This window comes from Manis javanica, chromosome 9, assembly GCF_040802235.1.
Source record: "Manis javanica isolate MJ-LG chromosome 9, MJ_LKY, whole genome shotgun sequence".
NCBI lineage: Eukaryota > Metazoa > Chordata > Mammalia > Pholidota > Manidae > Manis > Manis javanica.
In genome coordinates, this window is record NC_133164.1 from 69054254 (window position 1) to 69079453 (window position 25200).

The window sequence follows — 25200 nt, forward strand, 5'->3', positions numbered from 1 at the left end:
GAAGAATTTCAGATGGCCAAGAGACACATGAAAAGATGCTCCACATTGTTTGTCACCAGAGAAATGCAAATTAAAACCACAAAGAGATATCACCTCATACCAGTAAGGATCACCACCATCCAAAAGACAAACAGCAACAAATGTTGGCAAGGTTGCAGAGAAAGGCGAACCCTCCTACACTGCTGGTGGGAATGCAAATTAGTTCAACCATTGTGGAAAGCAGTATGGAGGTTCCTCAAAAAGCTCAAAATAGACTTACTGTTTGACCCAGGAATTCCACTTCTAGGAATTTACCCTAAGAATGCAGCAGCCCAGTTTAAAAAAGACAGATGTACCCCTATGTTTATCACAGCAGTATTTACAATAGTCAAGAAATGGAAGCAATCTAAGTGTCCATCAATAGATGAATGGATAAAGAAGATTGTGGTATATATACACAATGGAATATTATTCAGCCGTAAGAAGAAAACAAATCCAACCGTTTGCAACAACATGGATGGAGCTAGAGGGTATTATGCTCAGTGAAATAAGCCTGTCAGAGAAAGACAAGTACCAAATAATTTCACTCATATGTGGAGTATAAGAGCAAAGAAAAACTGAAGGAACAAAACAGCAGCAGAATCATAGAATCCAAGAATGGACTAACAGTTACCAAAGGGAAAGGGACTAGGCAGGAGGGGTGGGAAGGCAGGGATAAGGGCAGGGAAAAAGAAAGGGGGCCTTACGATTAGCATGTATAATGTGGGGGGGCATGGGGAGGGCTGTGCAACACAGAGAAGACAAGTAGTGAGTCTACAGCATCTTACTATGCTGATGGACAGTGACTGTAATGGGGTTTGTGGGGGGGGACTTGGTGAAGGGGGGAGTCTAGTAACCATAATGTTCTTCATGTAATTGTAGATTAATGATAATAAAATGAATAAAAAAAAGAACTTGTGGATCTAAGGCTAATAAAAACTATAGGCAATATATGAAAACTTAAAGTAAAATAGACTAAGAGTCTGAAGCTGCAAGAGTAAAACAACTTTATTTCTTTCAAAACCAAGCCTACCAGTGGGAAATCTGCACTCATAGTTGTACTTTAGATCACTAAGCAACCAGGAGGGGGCTTCACTGTCAGGTGCTTCAGGAAACTCCTCCAAGCTCTGCTCTCTGCCATGGCCCTGACCTCTGTTATCCAGAGAGTGAGGTCAGAGAACTGGTCACCAGAAGAAAGGTGTGTATTACTGGCCCCGGGTGCCAATGTCACACTTACACCAGAAACAAGGCCCAGGGAGTGTTTCTAGCCAGAAGCTCAATGCCTGCCTTTGATCTGATCCTCTTCCTTAAGTGCAACTGGCCCACCAGCATGCTGGCAAAATGCCCGGAAGCTGGCCAGTTCCTAGGAGAACTGCTGAGTTACTATGACCTTCAAACACCCTAGAACATGCCAGAGTCTGATACAAGGTAGCTCTGATGGTCACAGGTCCTGGCCATGGAGTGAACATCTGAGTGGGGGGGCTGATCTGTCCCCCACCTGCTATCACAGGCAGTACGCTCTAGAAAGCTGCCTCAGTGGTGGGGGTGGTGTGCAAGTGCAGGACCCTTACAAAGGAATGCCCTTGGGACTGATGCCTTTGGACTGGAGAGCAGACAGGATAGGAACAAAGGAAGAGGACAGGAGGAGGGGGAAATAGGATTGGGCAGAAACAGGCTGAGCTGCCATGCAGCCTCAAGAACGCCAGTCAGCTACATAGGCAGTCCTACAGCAAGACGGGACCCTCAGCTTTGCCCCAAGTCAGGCCAAGGTGGGAAGCCCCCACCTCTGTATTTATCAATATGGGAAGTGAGCTTCCCTGGGGAGGGGAATGGCCTTCAGCAAAGTGTCCTCACTGACCCTAAAGGGGAATCTGAGCAGATATGTCCAACAAGCAATATAAATGCCATGAGTCCCCCCAATGATAAAACTACCATTAGTGCTATCAATAATTATTGCTAAAATATATTATATGCGTCCTATGAAAAATCATCTTTTTAACTTCACAGTGAAATCCATGAAATAGCAACTATTGTCCCTTTTTGCAAATGGGAAAACTGAGACAGAGAGATCATATAAATTGCTAAAACACAAAAAACTACAGCATGTTGGAACCAGGATGTTAATCCACATAATTTGAGAGGTGAAGGACTTTACCTTATTTAGTATCTCAGTGTCATCCAGACACCTAGGACCCTTCATTGTATAGAGCCTTCTGACTCGCATGGGCCCTTGTTCTTGCAAAGCTTCACTTTTCATGAAGCTTTCCGGGCAATTTTATGGTTGAATCATCTCAGCTGCTCTGCCACAGGCTAAAGAATGGAACTGAGACTGTGTTAAGGAGGTGCCATTCTGCTAGTCATGCCATAGCCAGCTCTGAAACAGAATCTGCTGGGAAAGTTACGGGCACTGGGGAGCTGCTGAGAGCAGTACCAGGACCACATGGGTACAAACCACTGTAGACTTAACACAGAACTAAAGTGTGGTCTTCGCAGTAAAATACTGATTGCACTATCATTGAAAATGCTCAAAGAGAGAGGCTGGAAAATGACAAAGGGCTATATAGTGGTTGAAAAACACGTCCTGACTTATATACAGGTATCACTTGGGAGAATTTGCTGTATCCCAGGCAATCTTGTAGAAAGTTTTACATATTCAGGCAGCCCTTGTGTTGCAAGGCACCATGCCAACTGCAACTCATGCATACAGGGACCACGCAAAATGGGGACATGGCACAGACACACACGTGTTTCAGTGAACTTGGTGCTGTGCAAAGTGAGAGCTGCCTGTATGTGTCTGGGGGTAATTTAATCATTTTATCCATTTAGTGAGTTGGTTATAATCTTCACATTAAAAGAAGTCATAGAAGGCATGGAGTTTGTCACATGACATACTAAGCAAGTATCAGGACTCAGCCCTGCTTGACACTCCAGCTGGGCACATTCTACAGCTCGTTTAAATAAGCTCCCTCCTCTACCTTCAGCTTCCAGTCCTCTGTCCAGCCTATGATGTTTGTTGGAGGAATAATTTATTGAACAAATGCATTAATGAGTAACAAACAAATTGCTTTTGGCCCCTAGGCTGGGTAATTGAACAGTGAAAAGTTTCAGATCCTTTCAAAATAAAAAATATGTTTTAAGAAAATCTCTTTACATAAAGAGAAGCTCAGGGTCCATTAAAATATCATAATCACACAGATTCTCACTTCTAAACAGCATCTGGAGGATGGGCAGTAAAGTGAGACCTAAAGGATGTCTGCCCTGAGACACAGGGACACGGATGAAGGGGTCGGACGGGCAGCGTGGTAAGTGCCTGAATAGCCCTGGAACGTGACCTGCAGAGCCCAGCACATGCCAGCTCTGCAGTTCTTCAAATTGCAAAGGGATGAAAGCCCAGAAACATCATCATTTCACAACTGTTTTAATGAAGGATCCAAACAAGAACTACTGACAGAGACAAAGTTTGATGGGCAAAAAATTTCTGGAGACAAAGGACAGTTGCATATTCTTAGAACGTTGCTCAATTGAGTACTTGATAATTACAGCAGGGAAATGGATAAATCTGTTGGCTGACTTTGACCAAATGATCGAATTTACTGTCATTACTAATGAGACAAACTTACACCATGTGCTTTGTAATGTTTCACTGACACAATATTGTAATGTAATATCCCTGCCAAAATTGCTTAATTAATGATGAGCCAACAAAAAGATAAATCCACATTGAGAGAAATTCTGCAAAGTAACTGGTCCAGACTCTTTAAAAAATGGCAATGCAATGAAAGAAAATTTTTAAACAACTACAGGAGACTCATTAAGATTAAAGGAGACTCAACAGTTGTAACAGATAAATGCAATACATGGTGTTCAATTACATACAGCAATGAACTCAATTAGAGAAATTTGAATGTGGGTTAAATATGTGTACCGGCCCTCCAGTGATGGCCCCTTAGCTCTAAATCTACTCTCTTGACTCTGATGTGAGAGTCTAGAGCTGGGTCGTGTAAGCGGTTTTCTTTGCTGGCCAGAGTAAGCTGGGCTTTATCCACAGAAAGTGCTGGAGGGGCTAAAGGGCTGCAGCAAGGGGCCTTACATCCATATGCAGCTCCCGTCACCTCCTTCTTCCTGCAGGACCGCAGCCGGCTAGTGTGTGGGAATCAGTGGCGCTTGTCCTCCCGCCAGGTTCTCTACCCTGACACTCCATTCAAACTCCAGTCGAACTGCATTGAGTTTCTCTGGAACCCGGTAGGTGGCTGCTCAGGGACCATCCACGGAGGCAGAGCAACTCCCTCTCTAATGAGGTCTTTCTCTGCTTTGGGGGAGGGCAGCCTCGTCCTTATTCATTCCTCCTTTGGGTACCTTCCCTCGTCCCTAAAGGCTGTGGCTGCTCCCTATATCTGCTATTCCTATATTCTACGGAGCAAGGATTCAACAAGCTTTCTCTGTAATGGGCTAGATAGTAAATAATTTAGGCTTTGGGATGTAGGGTCTCTGTCACACCTAGTCAATTCTGGTTTTGGAGAAAAGGAATAAAAGGTATCAGAAGATCTCCTTGAAGAGCTTGAAAGAAGCCTAGGGATAGGGGGTGACAGCATGTCGATGCTGGCAGGAGTCCACAGTCACCTTTGACCTGCTGTCTGGCGTTAGCAGCCAGAAACCAGAAGGTGGCAGCAGAGAGCTGTTCGCCTGGAAGGGACTCCAGGACTAGGACAAAGGACAGTCGAAGGGCAACTGCGGGGCAGTCAAAGCGGTGTCCGGAAAACCCAGATGAAAGAGGAAAGGGGAGGGCACACTAAACAGAGGTAGATGGGAGGGCCAGATCCGGAAGTAGCATCAGTTTGCTTTCCAGTGACTAGAGACACTAAGAAAACACTGGGAGAACTTAAATTGTTAATGTTACATAAAGCCAGAGAAAGAGACTTTAAAATTAAAATTTACAATCATAAAGCAAAATATGGGATTTACAACTGCAGGCTAGGCAGCATTAGTGGGGTAGGGCAGCCCTGGTTCTATCTAAAAATAAACACATGGTGCTATTTTATCTTTCTTTTCATGAAATTACATGTTTTTCATAGAAACATTTTAAAATTACAATAACTGAATCCCTGAACCAGTAATATGCACTGTATTTTTTTGCTACATTCCCTTTTAGCTCCAGGTATTGAAGTCCTGATCTTTGGTTGAATCAGCCTAGTAAGATCTTTCTCAGCCATCAAAAAAAGTAGAAGTCCAATTAATTTTTTAATTCAAAATTGAATGAAGTTTTAGTTTTCCCTTATGCTCGTATATTTAATTACTATTCTATTGCTACTTGAATTTTCCCACTACATTGCTACGTATATATTCATGCTCCCAAGAATATTTCTTAAGCACCTACTTTATTCTAAAACCTTTCTAGACATTGGGATATGCAGCCTGTAGGAAAAAGACAGTAATTCTTGTCCTCCTAGAGTATTTTTTCTGCTGATTGTTATGTAACTAATTATAAACATCTGTAAACATGCATCTTCGTAGCTTTCTCTGCTTTTGCTGTCTGGTGATTTTCCTTAAGTCATATCTTTAGATATATTAATGAATTATAGAGTACAAATGTGTCTAGTTCTTTACATACATTAATAAACTACTCTCCAGAAAGGTTCTGGTTTACAGAACTGGGTACTGCAGTAGCTTATCAGAGTTGCTATACCAATATGTCTTAGCCTTTATCAAATAGTAGTTTTCACATATGTAAAATTAGAATAACACATTATTGGCCACACATTGTAGAAGGAAAACAAGATAATGTATATCAAGTAGGTTACCCAAGGCAACATTGATATTAAGCACTCAACAGCTACTACTACTTTTAACACATTGTTTAGAATCTACATATTTATAAGACAGACTCAAGAGTTAAATGTGTCAGTTATTAGAGATGGTTTTAATATAAAAAGTGAAGGCAGCTCCATTAATTATGGAGTACTCTTTATATTGTTTATCCCTAATACTAGTAACATATGCTACTATTATCTGTCAGACTCCAAGTCAAATGTTTATATACAGTACTTTTTATTTATCAGCCAGAGGAACAATATAAGTGCTGTTACACTCAAGAGATGAGAAACCTAAGCTCATAATATTCTCAGAATAAAAAATTAGCAGAACCAGGACTTAAAATAAGAAATACCTGACCGGAAAATCAATACTCTTTCAACAAAATCACATTTCTTTTGGAAGAGGGAGGGAAATAAATAGAAGCCAAATTCAGAGATTCAAATGCAAACACTGAAGAGCTAATTCACCACCTCTTTTTGGCAAACAGCTCTAATCCAGTAGAGTAAGGAAGGAAATAATGTTTCCATGTAATACTTGCAACAGGTGAAATACAGTTTTCTTTTGTCCTCAACTCTTTTGTACCAAGATCTATGAGTGCCTAATGCTTTTTTCTATCATACTTTTAGGTTTATTTGCTCCTTCAAATAATGTCAGGAAAATGAACTTTTTTGATGCTTGAGTAGTAGATACCCAGCTGACATGTGAAGCATTTAAATCCTGATATACCTCACATTATTTCTATACCATAAACACTTTTTCCCCAGCAAATATTTACCATTAATGTGGATGCTTCCAATATTATACTTAATGGTGTCCTTTCACTCAACTTTGGCAAAGCATTCTGCCTCTGAAGATAGTAAGGGAGAAAAATCTTAGTAAAAAAAAAAAATGAAACAAAGGTAACAGAATACAGGATTAAAGCTGTAAACATGGAAAGCAGGGAGAAAGATGAGTGATTATGATATAAATGGCTGACACTTGGCGCTGCTAAGCCAGACAGAGACGAAGCATTCAACAAAGTCCAAAACCTGATCATGATAAAAACTCTCAGTAAACTAGGAGTAGAGGGGAACCTTCTCATCATATTAAGACAGTCTACAAAAACCTACACCTGGTATCTTTCTTACAGGCAAGAAGATTTAAGCTTTCCCTCCTAAGATCAAGGGACAAGGCAAGGATGTCTTATCTGAACACTCTTTCCAACATTATGCTGGAAATCCTTGAAAACGCAGTGACAGGAAAAGTGAATAAAAGATATGCAGATTGGGAAGGAAGAAATAAAACTGTGTTTGCAGATAACACGATCATCTATGTAAAAATTTGAAAGAATTAACAAAAAAGCTCCTCGAACAAATAACCAACTAGAGTATAGTAATATATTAATTTCTATACCCTAGTAATGAACAAGTGGAATGAAAATGATGACAAGGTATCACTACACACCTATTAGAAGGGCCAAAATCCTGGTCACTGACAGTGTCACCAACCACTGGTGAGGCTGTGCAGTGGCACGCACTCGCATGAATTGCTAGTGCGAATGCAAAATAGTGCACCTCTCTAGCAGACAGTTTGGCAGTTTCTTACAAAACTAAACATATTCTTAATGTAACATCCAGCAATTGTGTTCCTTGGTAGTTACCCAAAGGAGACACTTACGTCCACACATAAACCTACACATGGATGTCTAAGTAGCTTTATTTATAATTGCCAAAACTTGTAAGCAACCAAGATGCCCTTAAGTAGGTGGTGTATAAATATCTGTTATCCATCCAGATATGAAATATCATTCAGCCATCAAACCATGAAAAGACCCAGAGGAAAAGAAATTCAGATGGCCAACAGACACATGAAAAGAAGCTCCACATCACTGATCATCAGGGAAATGCAAATTAAAACCACAATGAGATACCACCTCACACCAGTAAGGATGGCCAGCATCGAAAAGACTAAGAACAACAAATGCTGATGAGGATGCAGAGAAAGGGGAACCCTCTACACTGCTGGTGGGAATGTAAGCTAGTTCAACCATTGTGGAAAGCAATATGGAGGTTCCTCAAAAAACGAAAAACAGAAATACCATTTGACCGCAGAATCCCACTCCTTGGAATTCACCCAAAGAATACAACTTCTCAGATTCAGAGTCATCATGAGAAGATGGTGGCATGAGTAGAGCAGTGGAAATCTCCTCCCAAAACCACATATATTTATGAAAATATAACAAACACAACTCTCCCTAGAATAGAGACCAGAGGACACAGGACAACATCCAGACCACATCGACACCTGCGAGAACCCAGCGCCTCGCGAAGGGGGTAAGATAAAACCCCCAGCATGGCGGAACCCGAGCACCCCTCCCCCCAGCTCCCAGCAGGAGGAGAGGAGTCGGAGCGGGGAGGGAGAGGGAGACCAGGACAGCTGAACACCCAGCCACAGCCATACGCACCAGAGTGGAGACACAGTGCATGCGTGGGGCCCTGGATACTAGGGAAACAGGGCAGCAAGACCGGTGAGCGAGTCCCTGAGGCCGGTGCCCGAGGACAAATAAAAGCAAGCGGCCTTTTTTTTTTTTTTTTTGGCAAGTGCTTTTTGGAAGTCTTAAAGGGAGAGGGACACCAAAAGCAGACAGGAGTGACCTGGGACACTTAGTACAGAGGCAGAGAATCTGTAGATCTCTGGACACCCTAACCCCCTGGACAGCAGGGAGCACAGAGGCCCCTCACGGAGATAAATAGCTGTACCACTTCCAATGCAGCTCCACCATTTTTGAGCAGCTGCCCAAGACAGGCATGCCCACAGCAACAGCAGAGACAAACTCCGTAGCAGCCAGGCAGGGATCAGAAGCCCTGTCTGCACACAGCTGCCCAGCACAAGCCACTAGAGGTCACTGTTCTCCCAGGAGAGGAAGGCCACAAACCAACAAGGGAAGTTATTCCAGCCGTCACTCGTCCCAGCTCGGCAAACTATTTCTATCACCATGAAAAGGCAAAATTACAGGCAAACCAAGATCACAGAGACAACACCAGAGAAGGAGACAGACCTAACCAGTCTTCCTGATAAAGAATTCAAAATAAAAATCATAAATATGCTAACAGAGATGCAGAGAAATATGCAAGAGCTAAGGGATGAAGTCTGGAGGGAGAACACAGATGCCAGGAGGGAGATTACAGAAGTTAAACAAACTCTGGAAGGATTTATTAGCAGAATGGATGAGATGCAAGAGGCCATTGATGGAATAGAAACCAGAGAACAGGAACACATAGAAGCTGACATAGAGAGAGATAAAAGGATCTACAGGAATGAAACAATATTAAGAGAATTGTGTGACCAATCCAAAAGAAACAATATCCATATTATATGGGTACCAGAAGAAGAGGAAGAGAGAGAAAAAGGGATAGAAAGTGTCTTTGAAGAAATAATTGCTGAAAACTTCCCCAAACTGGGAGAGGAAATAATCGATCAGACCACGGAAGTACACAGAACTCCCAACAGAAAGGACCCAAGGAGGACAACACCAAGACACATAATAACTAAAATGGCAAAGATCAAGGACAAGGAAAGAGTTTTAAAGGCAGCTAGAGAGAAGAAAAAGGTCACCTATAAAGGAAAATCCATCAGGCTATCATCAGACTTCTCAGCAGAAAGCTTACAGGCCAGAAGAGAATGGCATGATATACTTAATGCAATGAAACAGAAGGGCCTTGAACCAAGGACACTGTATCCAGCACGATTATTATTTAAATATGATGGAGGGATTAAACAATTCCCAGACAAACAAAAGTTGAGGGAATTTGCCTCCCACAAACCACCTCTACAGGGCATCTTACAGGGACTTCTCTACATGGGAGCACTCCTGAAAATAGCACAGAACAAAACACCCAACATATGAAGAATGGAAGAGGAGGAATAAGAAGGGAGAGAAGAAAAGAATCTCCAGACAGTGTATATAACAGCTCAATAAGCGAGGTAAGATAGGCAGTAAGATACTACAGAGGCTAACCTGGAACCTTTGGTAACCACGAATGTAAAGCCTGCAATGGCAATAAGTACATATCTTTCAATAGTCACCATAAATGTAAATGGACATAATGCACCAATCAAAAGACACAGAGCAATAGGATGGATAAAAAAGCAAGAACCATCTATATGCTGCTTACAAGAAACTCCCCTCAAACCGAAAGACATGCACAGACTAAAAGATAAAGGATGGAAAAACATATTTCAGGCAAACAACAGAGAGAAGAAAGCAGGGTTTGCAGTACTAATATCACACAAAATAGAATGCAAAACAAAGAAAGTAACAAGACATAAAGAAGGACACTACATAATGATAAAGGGCCCAGTCCAACAAGAGAATGTAACCATTCAGAATATATATGCATCCAACACAGGAGCACCAGCATAAGTGAAACAAATACTAACAGAACTAAAGGAAGAAATAGAATACAATGCTTTCATTTTAGGAAACGTCAACACACCACTCACTCGAGAGGACAGATCCACCAGACAGAAAATAAGTAAGGACACAGAGGCACTGAACAACACACTAGAACAGATCAACCTAATAGATATCTATAGAACTCTACACCCAAAAGAAACAGGATACACATTCTTCTCAAGTGCACATGTAACATTCTCCAGAATAGACCACATACTAGGCCACAAAAAGAGCCTCAGTAAATTAAAAAAGATTGAAATCCTACCAACTAACATTACAGAACACCAAGGTATAAAACTAGAAATAAATTGTACAAAGAAAGCAAAAAGGCTCACAAACACATGGAGGCTTAACAACATGCTCCTAAATAATCAATGCATCAATGACCAAATTAAAATGGAGATCCAGCAATATATGGAAACAAATGACAACAACAACACAAAGCCCCAACTTCTGTGGGACGCAGCAAAAGCAGTCTTAAGAGGAAAGTATATAGCAATCCAGGCATATTTAAAGAAGGAAGAACAATCCCAAATGAATAGTCTAACATCACAATTATCGAAACTGGAAAAAGAAGAACAAATGAGGCATAAAGTTAGCAGAAGGAGGGACATAATAAAGATCAGAGAAGAAATAAACAAAATTGAGAAGAATAAAACAATAGCAAAAATCAATGAAACCAAGACCTGGTTCTTTGAGAAAATAAACAAAATAGATAAGGCTCTAGCCAAACTTATTAAGAGAAAAAGAGTATCAACACAAATCAACAGAATCAGAAATGAGAACAGAAAAATCACGACAGACTTCACAGAAATACAAAGTATTATTAAAGACGACTATGAAAACCTATATGCCAACAAGCTGGAAAACCTAGAAGAAATGGACAACTTCTTAGAAAAATACAACCTTCCAAGACTGACCAAGGAAGAAACACAAAAGTTAAACACACCAATTACGAGCAAAGAAATTGAAACGGTAATCAAACCTACCCAAGAACAAAACCCCTGAGCCGGACAGATTTACCTCGGAATTTTATCAGACACACAGAGAACACATAATGCCCATTCTCCTTAAGGATTTCCAAAAAATAGAAGAGGAGGGAATACTCCCAAACTCATTCTATGAACCAACATCACCCTAATACCAAAACCAGGCAAAGACCCCACCATAAAAGAAAATTACAGACCAAAATCCCTGATGAATGTAGATGCAAAAATATTCAATAAAATATAGGCAAACGAAATTAAAAAACATATCAAAAGGATCATACACCATGACAAAGTGGGATTCATCCCAGGGATGCAAGGATGGTACAACAACCGAAAATCCATCAACATCATCCACCACATCAACAAAAAGAAATACAAAACCAGATGATCATCTCCAGAGATTCTGAAAAAGCATTTGACAAAATTCAACATCCATTCATGATAAAAACTCTCAGCAAAATGGGTATAGAGGGAAAGTACTTCAACATAATAAAGGCCATATATGATAAACCCACAGCCAACATTATACTGAACAGCGAGAAGCTGAAAGCTTTTCCTCTGAGATCAGGAACAAGTCAGGGATACCCACTCTCCCCACGGTTATTTAACATAGTACTGGAGGTCTTAGCCACGGCAATCAGAAAAAACAAAGAAATACAAGGAATCCAGATTGGTAAAGAAGAAGTTAACTGTCACTATTTGCAGATGACATGATATTGTACATAAAAAACCCTAAAGACTCCACTCCAAAACTACCAGAACTGATATCGGAATACAGCAAAGTTGCAGGATACAAAATCAACACACAGAAATCCACGGCTTTCCTATACACTAACAATGAAGCAATAGAAAGAGAAATCAGGATAACAACTCCATTCACAATTGCATCAAAAAGAATAAAATACCTAGGAGTAAACCTAACCAAAGAAGTGAAAGACCTATACCCTGAAAACTACAAGTCACTCTTAAGAGAAATTAAAGGGGACACTAACAAATGAAAACTCATCCCATGCTCGTGGCTAGGAAGAATTAATTTCATCAAAATGGCCATCCTGCCCAAAGCAATATACAGATTTGATGCAATCCCTATCAAATTACCAGCAACATTCTTCAACAAACTGGAACAAATAGTTCAAAAATTCATATGGAAACACCAAAGACCCTGAATAGCCAAAGCAATCCTGAGAAGGAAGTATAAAGCAGGGGACAACTTCAAGCTCTACTACAAAGCCACAGTAATCAAGACAATTTGGTAGTGGGACAAGAACAGAACCACAGAACCATGGAACAGATTAGAGACTCCAGACATTAACTCAAACATATATGGCCAATTAATATTTGGTAAAGGAGCCATGGACATACAATGGGGAAATGACAGTCTCTTCAACAGATGGTGCTGGCAAAACTGGACAGCTACATGTAAGAGAATGAAACTGGACCATTGTCTAACCCCATACACAAAAGTAAATTCAAAATGGATCAAAGACCTGAATGTAAGTCAAGAAACCATAAAACTCTTAGAAAAAAACATAGGCAAAAAATTCTTAGACATAAACATGAGTGAACTCTTCTAGAACATATCTCCCAGGGCAAGGAAAACAACAGCAAAAATGAACAAGTGGGACTATATTAAGCTGAAAAGCTTCTGTACAGCAAAAGACACCATCAATAGAACAAAAAGTTACCCTACAGTATGGGAATATATTTGTAAATGACAGATCCGATAAAGGCTTGACATCCAAAATATATAAAGAGCTCATCTACCTCAACAAACAAAAAAACAAATAATCCAATTAAAAAATGGGCAGAGGAACTGAACAGACAGTTCTCCAAAAAGGAAATACAGATGGCCAACAGACACATGAAAAGATGCTCCACATTGCTAATCATCAGAGAAATGCAAATTAAAACCACAATGAGATATCACCTCACACCAGTAAGGATGGCTGCCATCCAAAAGATAAATAACAACAAATGTTGGCAAGGTTGTGGAGAAAGGGGAACCCTCCTACACTGCTGGTGGGAATGTAAATTAGTTCAACCATTGTGGAATGCACTATGGGGGTTCCTCAAAATGCTCAAAATAGACTTACTATTTGACCCAGGAATTCCACTCCTAGGAATTTACCCTAAGAATGCAGCACTCAAGTTTGAAAAAGACAGATGCACCCCTATGTTCATCACAGCACTATTTACAATAGCCAAGAATTGGAAGCAACCTAAGTGTCCATCAGTGGATGAATGGATAAAGAAGATATGGTACATATACACAATGGAATATTACTCAGCCATAAGAAGAAAACAAATCCTACCATTTGCAACAACATGGATGGAGCTAGAGGGTATTATGCTCAGTGAAATAAGACAAGCGGAGAAAGAGAAATACCAAATGATTTCACTCATCTGTGAAGTATAAGAACAAAGGAAAAACTGAAGGAACAAAACAGCAGCAGAATCACAGAACCTAAGAATGGACTAACAGGTACCAAAGGGAAAGGGACTGGGGAGTATGGGTGGGTAGGGAGGGATAAGGGGGGGAAGCAGAAAGGGGGTATTACGATTAGCATGCATAATGGGGGGGTGGGAGAAAGGGGAGAAGACAAGTAATGATTCTACAACATTTTGCTATGCTGATGGAAAGTGACTGTAAAGGGGTTTGTGGGGGGGACCTGGTATAGGGGAGAGCCTAGTAAACATAATATTCTTCATGTAATTGTAGATTAATGATAACAAAAAAAAGAAAGAAAAGGGAGATTACTCCCTGATAGAACAAAACTAACTGTAAATCAACGATTAATGCATGCTTTACATATCCTTAATTTTGATCACTTAAAGGGTGTCAGATGATCAGCTATGGAAATACATTTTTCTCATAATATTCATTTCTCTTAAAAAAAAAGAAAAAGCAGTTCCTGTGTGGTTATCTCCAATAAGTTCTTCACAATAGTATAAAGGACATATCAAAGTGTGGGTAAAGGGTTTGTTTGTGTTTATACAGAGGATCAAAGCCTAAATTGACTCCCCAGAAGACGAATTAAGTACGATATGAAGAAGAACTTCCAATATCAATGTTCTCTGGAAGAGTCATTCCAGAAGATGATTATCAAAAAACTTCAACAAAGATCCTGGCGCTGTTGCAGTTATAGCTGCATTCATCCCATTGGTTCCTGGACTTCCCATTGGAATGAAGAAGGAGATATCTAAGCTGGCCTGTGCATACAGTAAAACAACAAATTTGACTGGATCTATATTATCGGAACTCTACCAAGAATTAGGAGAAGTGCAAGTTGCAGCACTCCAAAATCTTGTGACTAAAGACTATCTACTGTTAAAAGAACATATGGGATGTGAACAGTCCCAGGAATGTGTTGTTTTAATTTGTCTGATTTTCCTCAAACTATTCAAATTCAGTTAGACAATATCCATCATATCATTGATAAGTTTTCACAAATGCCTAGGGTACCTAACTGGTTTTCTTGGTTTCACTGGAGATGGCTGGTAATTGTAGGTCTGCTTTGGTCATGTAGCTGTGTTTCTATTATGTTAATGTGTGTGCACAATTTAATTAGTAGTTTAAAACCTATACATGCTTATGTTACTCTACAAGAAGATATGTCAAAGAAATAATCAATCTTCCCATGTTTTCTTCCATCTGCTACTTCTATAGCTTTTCTTCTTCCTTCCTAATTATAACCCTTAAGTAGAATTTGTGCCTCATATCGAAATTACTGAGTATCGTAATTCTTCCAAGTGGTAAAGATACCTCAAGACAAATGCTGGGCATAGAAGCCACAGGGCATAAATCTGCAAAGAAGTAAAAAGCTAACCTTTTCAAACAATATTGCTTCTCTCTCACTTACCAACTTTACATTTCCCTGTATGGCCCCGGAAGATGCCTGGTTAGCCAGAGACAGGTAAGATTCCTCAAGGGAGGAACAACCTAAGACAGGCATAGTCGCAGGGGGGCCATCATGTGAGAAATTGGAGACCAACAGATGTGAGGCTTAGAACCTAACCCCCTGTTTTGAGAGAAATCTTCTGCATCTGTGGATGTTTTTTTGCCCTTGTCTAGCTTGGATTAATACTTAGTCTATAGGCACACACCTGATCATCTACATTTGCCCTCTTACAGCACTAAACTATGTTTTCTACCTTTATCTTGCATCTACCTACCACTTCAGCATTTTATTAATAATAATAATAATAATAATAATAATAATAATAATAAGGGAGAAATGTGGGATTCACATATAAATCAAGTATAAAAATCAAACGAATATTCATATTTGACCTGATTGTTTATAGTTCATAATGCGTGATGAAAACTGAAAGTTTCTGTGATGACTGTCCTTGCACTGTTCACCATGTAAGATCTTATTCACTATGTAAGAATTTGCTCACCATGTAAGAACTTGTTCATGATGCTTCAGAAGATTGGAGACTGTTGAGAATTAGGCTTGGGGTTGATTAATGCTTGTGCATTGTGTCCCCTATACAGAATTTTATTGTTGTTAACAACCATTTGATCAATAAATATGAGAGATGCCCTCTCAAAAAAAAAAAAAAAGAATAGCATTAGACATCTTAACAGCAGCACAAGGAGGGACCTGTGCCATAACCAAAATTGAGTGTTGTGTGTATATTCTAAATTATTCATAAAATGTCTCTGATTCACTCCAGGACCTTTGAAAGCAAGTCCACATTATGTCAGACCCACTAGTCCCATGGACTACTGCAATGTAGAACTGAGTTTCTAAATCCTTTCAGTAGAAATCTGTTCTACTTATTGAGCTCATCATTCTCCTTATATTAATATTTGGCCCCTATTTACTCAATCTAATAACATGATTTATTCTATCTCTCCTAGACGCCATAAAACTACAGATGGTGATGGCAATAGATTCCAGGATATAAACTCCCATCTTCCGAGGCCCTCCTGACCAACCACTGATGGAGACCTAGCTGCACGTCTTACTGCGCCCCCTCTCAGCATGAAGCAGCTAGAGTGGTCATCACCCCCTTTCCCTAGCAGCAGCTAAGGTCTCTATCTATAGAGGGTGGAATGAGACAGGGACAGTGGATGTAGTCAGAGTAGGGTGAGGGCCTCTGGAGGGGGCAGGGCGATATATTTGTAGTCAGAGCAATGTAACTACATGCAGGGAAAAACCCCTACTAAAACTCAATTTTAAACATTAAGCTCTGGAATCATTCTTCAGTGAGATCAGTTAATGTTCCCCAGATAAAGAAGAGTAGCACATGTTTTATTATGCTAATCATTTGTAACCATGTGTAAGATTCACTTTAGCATACTAAAAGGCCCAGGCCTATGTGCTGTCTTTCCTCCTTCAGATCTGATGAGCTGCAAACTGAGCAACTAATTTAGCATGCAGACCCAGATGTAGGTGACATGGTAAAAGGTAGGAAGGATTCCATCTTAAAAGATTGCATTTTAACACCCAGGAAGTTTCAGAGGCAGGATTCTTTAGCAAATAGACAACTCAGACCACCTTGGGGGCTGGGCAGACAGCCTTCAAATATGCTCTAAGACCAAGACGCCGGTATCCTAGCGTGAAATCAATGCAGGAAATTTCTTATGTTAAGTTAATTTTTAATATTCAGGGACCACTTAACAAGTCCACACCCCTAAACTCTTTTTCATGTTCCCAAATATCCTCAACTGCCTATAAAACCCCCTAGACAATGCACTACCATGGACTCTCTTGTCCCCTCCTTGCATGAGCCGGGTGCTCTGTCCTTTCACTTTATCTCTAAATAAAAGCCTGTACCTTGCTCTCCTAAAAAAAAAAAAAAAAAAAGAGACATATGCACCCCTGTGTTTATTGCAGCACTTTTTACAATAGCCAAGATATGGAAGCAATCTAAGTGTCCATCAGTAAATGAATGGATAAAGAGGATGTGGTACATATTCACAATAGAATAGCAATAAGAAAGAAACAAATCCTACCACTTGCAACAACATGAATGGAGCTGGAAGACATTATGCTCAGTGAAATAAGCCAGGCAGAGTAAGACAAATACCAAAAGATTTCCCTCATTTGTGGAGTATAACAATGAAGCAAAACTGAGGGAACAAAATGGCAGCAGACTCACAGACCCATGAATGAACTAGTGGTTATCAAAGGGGAGGGGTGTGGGAGGGCAGGTGGGGAGGGAAGGAGAAGGGGATTGGGGGGTGTTATGTTTAGGACACATGGTGTGGGGGATCACCAGGAGAACAGTGCAGCACAGAGAAGGCACATAGTAGATCTGTGGCATCTTACTACACTGATGGACAGTGACTGCATCGGGGTATGTGTGGGGACTTGATAATATGAGTGAATGTAGTAACCACATTATGTTTCATGTGAATCCTTCATAAGAGTGTATATCAGTCATACCTTAATAAAAAATTAAAAAAGAAAAAAAAAAGAAAAGACATGGAGGAGCCTTAGATGCATAACCATAAGTGGAAGAGGCCAGGTTGAAAAGGCTCCATGCCAGGCAAACCACAAAGTCATTAACACCAGTGGTTGCCACGGTTTGGGGGTGAGAGAAGACAGAGGGGACGAGCGTGGAAGATTTCTAGGGCGATGAAGATGCTCTGGGGGACACGTGAACGATGTATATGTGACATTCTACATTTTTCCAAAATCAAGGCATGTCCATAAACCAAGAGTGAACCACAATGTACACTGTGAACTTCAGGTAAGTGTGACATCAGTGCGGCCTCCTCAGTTGTAACCAATGCCTCCGTCCGATGGAGGGTACCGATCGACGGGAAAGGCTGAGCATCTGTGGGGCAGGATTTAGTGGGTAATCTCTGTACACGTCCTCAATTTTACTGTGACTCTAATACCACCCTAAAAATAAAATCTTAAAAAATCATCCCTAATATGGCTACTCTGAAGTTTTGAATCAACTGAATCTTTGTTGGACAGAGCATACATCCAGTTAGTGTCCAACTGACTGATTTATACCAAGTCCAGCATCGGACACCTTTGTCCCCAAACTGCACACAGCGACTGAAAGGCAAACCACCTCACCCCAAAGTGAATTAACAGCAGTTGTGCAGCATCTTGAACACTAAATTAATATGTATAAAGAGCCTAGCATATAACCGGTTTGCAGAAAACTCTTGTCTTCCTTTCTGCTTCCTGCCCTCTTTTCTACTAAGTTTCCACTTATTTCTAATACTATGATTTTAATCTGGAATCAGGGTGGCCTAATGTTCTGCTTTTCCTCCAAAATCCCTTGAAGTTCCTGCAGCTTGCACAGAGGCCTTCTACTGAAGTGTTGAGAAATGCCTAATATTTGATGAAAGCTTCCAGTATTTTTTGTTACACTGTAACATTCTTCAGACAATACTAGATGATTTTCTGCTCATTCCATCAACACTGTAATGGAAATAACTACTGGCTAATATTGCCCCAGGACTTGGCTAGTCATGTTTTTCTGAATAGGTCAGTTACTGTGATTGAAGATAAAAAAAAATAGAGACATATCATCTTTAGTAGCTGGAAAATTCCAGAAACAGACACCTTCATTGTTCAGGGCTGCTTGTAGTCTAAGAAAGCCTAAAATTTATTGGGCATTTTAGAGATGCACTAATTTGATAGAACATAATTCAGAAACTCTGCCTAAGGGTTCAAAAGGTTATTGATCAGAGCTACCTCAGAGCTAGTATTGCTGTAAATAATCTCTAAAAGACATGGATTAAGGACTAATTTCAGACCAGGATCAACAAACACACAAAGTTGCCTACAAGAAAAACATGATGCCCAGACTTGTAAAATTATATAGATTTAAATTAATTCATCAATTAATTGCCTTGAGTTGACTATAATTAAACTCCATTAATTATAGTCAATTCAAGGCAGAAACTACAAACTTAAATTTCTCCAAACCTGAATTACCTAAGAACTACCTAGAAATTTATTTTTAATTCATTGCTACTGACACAGACAGACATGTGTAGATGATGGAAATTCAATGCCCTGTTATATTCAGCTTAGACATTAGCAGAAGTGCTCAGTAATGTGGCATATTCCCTAAGTGGAGTAATTTCTTCCTGCCACCTCTTTCTCCTTACCTGTCAGCTCCCATGAGGGAGGGAAAGGACCCGATGAACAGTATTTCCAATTTTGCTTGAATAACGCTGGGGGACTCATTTTGTTTATTAGCAAAGCAAACACAGTGGAGTCACAACAAAATTTCACTTAATCTACACACTGTATTTCGTGGCAACAGGATAATTTAGAAAAAAACAATTCAATGCAACATCCTTCTTAGTAAGTGAGTTCCTCAGGTTAGTGAAGCAATTTGTCTTAAGAATTAAGGGTAGGCTTTAATAGCTGTGGGGAAAATACGTCAATGACACCAACTGAAAAAATTAAAATACATTGTTAAGTAGCCAAATCAGCGGATGACGTCTTCACTGATATTCTCAATGAAAAAAAAAAATTAATTGATGGCCATGGAGAAACATGTTAATGAAAAATCTAAGAAAATTATAACTTTGAGGTTAATTTTATTGTAATGTCTATCATATTAATTTTGGAACATATGGGAAGGGATGTATGCATAATACGCCAAGTCAACTGAACACCTGGACTCAATGTGGAAATAAGATCCTACTCTCTCAGAACAGAAACATTTACTGGCAGACAATCTATGTGTCCTAAATTGAGATAGCACAAGAGAAAGTCTTCACGAAAAACAGCACTATTTTACAGGTAACTGTATGATCCTAAGTCTTCACTAAGAAAATTCCAAAGAGGGGAGAAGTATGGGTATGGATGTGTGATGGACAGAGTAGCCTCTGAAAGGGGTCCCCAGATGCCCTAGTAAAATGAGTTACTTTGCTAGTCTCTCATGCCAAATGGCAGTGCAGCAATTAATCACCTCTCTCACTTGGGATTGGTTTGGAGGCCTATGAGAAGACATTGATACAGCACTTGGTCTACTGGTTGCTTGGTGCTCTGGATCCCAGTAACTTGCAAGCCTGATGCAGGGAGCATCTTGTCTTACACTGGTAAGGATGCATGGGCACTTCCCAGCATCCCTTCTTCCTACCATGGGCAGGAACTTTTATACATTAGAAATGCCCAGTGAAGCAGAGCCAAGCACCATTCTCCTGGTGGTCTGGGTAGTTTAAGGTTGGTCATGGCAAAAAGGAGACACAAAGTAAATAGCTACACAAGACTTATTGCTCTTCTCTTCGGGCTGGTTTCTGAAGAGAAGTGATCTCCCTCTGATTTCTAAGAAGGAGTGATATTTTTAAGACTATGATTCCTTAAATTAAAATCTATCAATTTTAATTCAATTAAATTCAAGTTAATCACTACATTTTATAATTTCTATCATACTAATTTTGGCACACATAGATATGGTGAACCCATTAAACAACCCAACAAGAAAAACATGAAGATACTAACCTTGAATTTTCTTCTCACTTCTGCAATTTTCTCTTCTAATTCCTCTGTTTTTAATCTAGTCAGTTGGAAAACAGCAGCAATGCGATAAGCTTCCTTGTATAGCTGTTTAAGATAGTCACCATTTTTGGATCTCACTTTTATCAAAGATTGGATTTTAGACTCAAAGTCTGACTTTGTCTTTATACTGTAAAAAATAAAGAAAAAAGATTTATATGAGTATTCCAAAAAGGTATATAGCAAGGTAAATACACTTAAAAATAGCAAAAAGGGAACAGGGTGATATTTTTTGTTGTAAAAAATACAAAATAACCAGATAGTTAACTAAAATTTGATTATAGAAAATATGTCCCCAAATTTCATTTATTTTTCTACCATTCCTGTTGGCTATCCCTAATTCTCAGGCTGTGCTCAATCTCAGAAGAATAAGCATATCATTAAGAAAGCCTGGGGATGCCAGATGCACAGCTTTCAAAAAATTCATTCCCTTCTGGTATCAAGGCATCCTTTATAATCCTACACAACACTACTACTAAGAATAATCAAGTAGAGAAAAATCCAGTCAATGAAAATGAGAAAAAGATCAGCAAAAGAAAATCACCAAGATGGCAGTGTGAGTAGGATAGTCGGAATCAACTCCCAAAAACATATATATTTTTGAAAATACAACAAATACAACTAACCTCAAAAGAGAAACCAGAAGACACAGGACAACAGCCAGACTACATTCACACCTGTGAGAACCCAGTGCCTGGTGAAAGGGGTAAGATATGAGCCACAGCCCGGCAGAAACCAAGGCCCTTACCCCAGCTCCCTGCGGGAGGAGAGGAGTTGGAGCAGGGAGGGAGAGGGAGCCCAGGACTGCTAAATACCCGGCACCAGCCATCTGCACCAGAGCGCACACATAGTGCATGCATGGGGTGCTGGAAACTAGGGAAGCAGGACAGTAAGACCTGTGAGTGGATCCCGAAGCCAGCACGCCTGTGACAAAGAAAAGCGAGTGCTTTTTGAAAGTCTTAAAGGGACAGGGTCCCCACAGCTGGACGGAAGCATCCCGGATCACAGTCCAGCAGCTGGAAATTCCAGGGAAGTCTGGGCACACTAACCCCCTGGGCAATAGCTCTGAGACGCCTCACAGAGGTAAACAGCCAAACAGCCCCCCATCCATTACCACTCCAGGGCCCCGCCATAGCAGAGCAGCAGCCTGAGGCTGGCCACACCCACAACAAGGGAGCTTCCTCCATACCGGCCGGGCAAGATACAGAGACCCAGTCTACACGCAATTGCCCAACACAAGCCACTAGGGGTCACAGTTGTCCCAGTAAAGAAAGGCCAGGAGCCAAGTGGAAAGAGTCTTGACTCTCCCAGCTGACAGATGAGTGAATAGCACACCATTGCACCTATCAACATGAAAAGGCAAAAAAATTTGATCCAGACAAGACTAACCCAGACAGCTTCGACATCTTCTACATCTTCCCCTGAGAAGGAACCTGGGGAGATAGATTTAACCAATCTTCCTGAAAAAGAATTCAAAATAGAAGTCATAACCATGCTGATGGACTTGCAGAGAAATATGCAAGAACTAAGGAGGGAGAATACAGAAATAAAACAATCTCTGGAAGGACTTCAAAACAGAATGGACAAGATGCAAGAGGATATTAATGGACTAGAAAACAGAAAACAGGAATGCAGAGAAGCTTATGCAGAGAGGGATAAAAGGAACTCCAGGAATGAAAGAAATTTAAGAGAACTGTGTGACCAATCAAAATGGAACAATATCCGCATTATAGGGGTACCAGCAGAAGAAGAGAGAAAAAGGGATAGAAAGTGTCTTTGAAGAAATAATTGCTGAAAACTTCCCCAAACTAGGGGAAGAAATGGCCTCTCAGATCACAGAGGTACACAGAACTCCCAGGACAAGGGATCCAAGGAGGGCAACACCAAGACACATAATAATTAAAATGGCAAAGATCAAAGACAAGGACAAAGTATTAAACGCCGCCAAAGAGAAAAAAAAGGTCACCTACAAAGGAAAACCCATCAGGCTATCATCAGACTTCTCAACAAAAATCTTACAGGCCAGAAGAGAATGGCATGATATACTTAATGCAATGAAACAGAAGGGCCTTGAACCAAGGATACTGTATCCAGCACGATTATCATTTAAATATGATGGAGGGATTAAACAATTCCCAGACAAGCTAAAGCTGAGGGAAATTTGCGTCCCACAAACCACCTCTACAGGGTATTTTAGAGGCATTGCTCTAGATGGGAGCACTCCTAAAAAGAGCACAGAACAAAACACCCAACATATGAAGAATGGAGGAGGAGGAATAAGAAGGGAGAGAAATAATCATCAGACTGTGTTTATAATAGCTCAATAAGCGAGTTAAGTTAGACAGTAAGGTAGTAAAGAAGCTAACCTGGAACCTTTGGTAACCACGAATCAAAAGCCTACAATGGCAATAAGTACATATCTTTCAATAATCACCTGAAATGTAAATGGAGTGAATGCACCAATCAAGAGATACAGAGTAATAGAATGGATAAAAAAACAAGAACCATCTATATGCTGCTTACAAGAGACTCACCTCAAACCCAAACACATGCACAGACTAAAAGTCAAGGGATGGAAAAACATATTTCAGGCAAACAACAGTGAGAAGAAAGCAGGGGTTGCAGTACTAATATCATACAAAATAGACGTCAAAACAAAGAAAGTAACAAAAGATAAAGAAGAACATTACATAATGATAAAGGGCTCAGTCCAACAAGAGGATATAACCATTCTGAATATATATGCATCCAACACAGGAGCACCAGCATATGTGAAACAAATACTAACAGAACTAAAGGTAGAAATAGAATGCAATGCTTTCATTTTAGGAAACTTCAACAAACTGAAACCAGAAAATGTGTTGCTGGCATCAGCCGATCCGTTTCCACAGGTCAGTTGCAGAGGTAAACAGCCAAACAGCCCCCCATCCATTACCCCTCCGGGCCCCCGCCATAGCAGAGCAGCAGCCTGAGGCTGGCCACACCCACAACAATTCCTCTGTTTTTGATTTTGGGAAGTCCAGTCAACAAAGGCGGTGGGGGAGGATTATATTAATCAACTCACTCCAGAGGACAGATCCACCAGACAGAAAATAAGTACACAGAAAATAAGGACACAGAGGCACTAAACAACACACTAGAACAAATGGACCTAATAGATATCTATAGACCTCTACACCCAAAAGCAACAGGATACACATTCATCTCAAGTGCACATGGAACATTCTCCAGAATAGACCGCATACTAGCCCACAAAGAGAGCCTCAGTAAATTCCAAAAGATTGAAATCCTGCCAACCAACTTTTCAGACCACAAAGGCATAAAACTAGAAATAAATTGTACAAAGAAAGTAAAAAGGCTCACAAACACATGGAGGCCTAACAACATGCTTGTAAATAATCAATGGATCAATGACCAAATCAAAATGGAGATCCAGCAATACATGGTAACAAATGACAACAACAACACAAAGCTGCAACTACTGTGGGACACAGCAAAAGCAGTCTTAAGAGGAAAGTATATAGCAATCCAGGCATATTTAAAGAAGGAAGAACAATTCCAAATGAATGGTCCAATGTCACAATTATCAAAATGGGAAAGAGAAGAACAAATGAGGCCTAAGGTCAGCAGAAAGAGGGAGATAATAAAGAACAGAGAAGAAATAAATAAAATTGAGAAGAATAAAACAACAGGAAAAAATCAATGAAACCAAGAGCTGGTACTTCAAGAAAATAAACAAAATAGATAAGCCTCTAGCCAGACTTATTAAGAGGAAAAGAGAGTCAACACACATCAACAGAATCAGAAATGAGAAAGGAATAATCACGACGGACCCCACAGAAATACAAAGAATTATTCAAGAGTATTATGAAAACCTATATGCTAACAAGCTGGAAAACCTAGAAGAAATGGACAACTTTCTAGAAAAATACAACCTTCCAAGGCTGACCAAGGTAGAAACAGAAAATCTTCATAGACCAATTACCAGCAAGGAAATTGAACTGGTAATCAAAAAACTACACAAGAACAAAACCCCCAGGCCAGATGGATTTACCTCGGAGTTTTATCAGACATATAGAGAAGGCATAATACCCATTCTCCTGAGAGTTTTCCAAAAAATAGAAGAGGAGGGAATACTCTCAAACTCATTCTATGAAGCCAACATCACCCTAATACCAAAACCAGGCAAAGATCCCAACAAAAGAGAAAACTACAGACCAATATCTCTGATGAATGTAGATGCAAGAATACTCAACACAATATTAGCAAACCAAATTCAAAAATACATCAAAAGGATCATACACTACGACCAAGTGGGATTCATCCCAGGGGTGCAAGGATGGTACAACATTCGAAAATCCATCAACATCATCCACCACATCAACAAAAAGAAAGACAAAAACCACATGAACATCTCCATAGATGCTGAAAAATCATTCAACAAAATTCACCATCCATT

The 25200-nt window shown here is 40.1% G+C and overlaps 1 protein-coding gene across 9 annotated transcripts in view; it reads right to left on the minus strand.

Moving 5' to 3' along the window:
* Window positions 1-25200, minus strand: part of CCDC178 (coiled-coil domain containing 178) — a 568079-nt gene that overhangs the window by 364838 nt on the left and 178041 nt on the right. For all 9 annotated transcript variants that reach the window (XR_012121114.1, XR_012121113.1, XR_012121115.1 and 6 more), the window contains one exon: window positions 20688-20871. Coding sequence is in view for 6 of the 9 variants with exons in the window: in XM_073212734.1 (XP_073068835.1) it covers window positions 20688-20871 (184 nt within the window). In the remaining 3 variants the exon portion in view is untranslated. The remainder of the gene's footprint in view (window positions 1-20687; window positions 20872-25200) is intronic.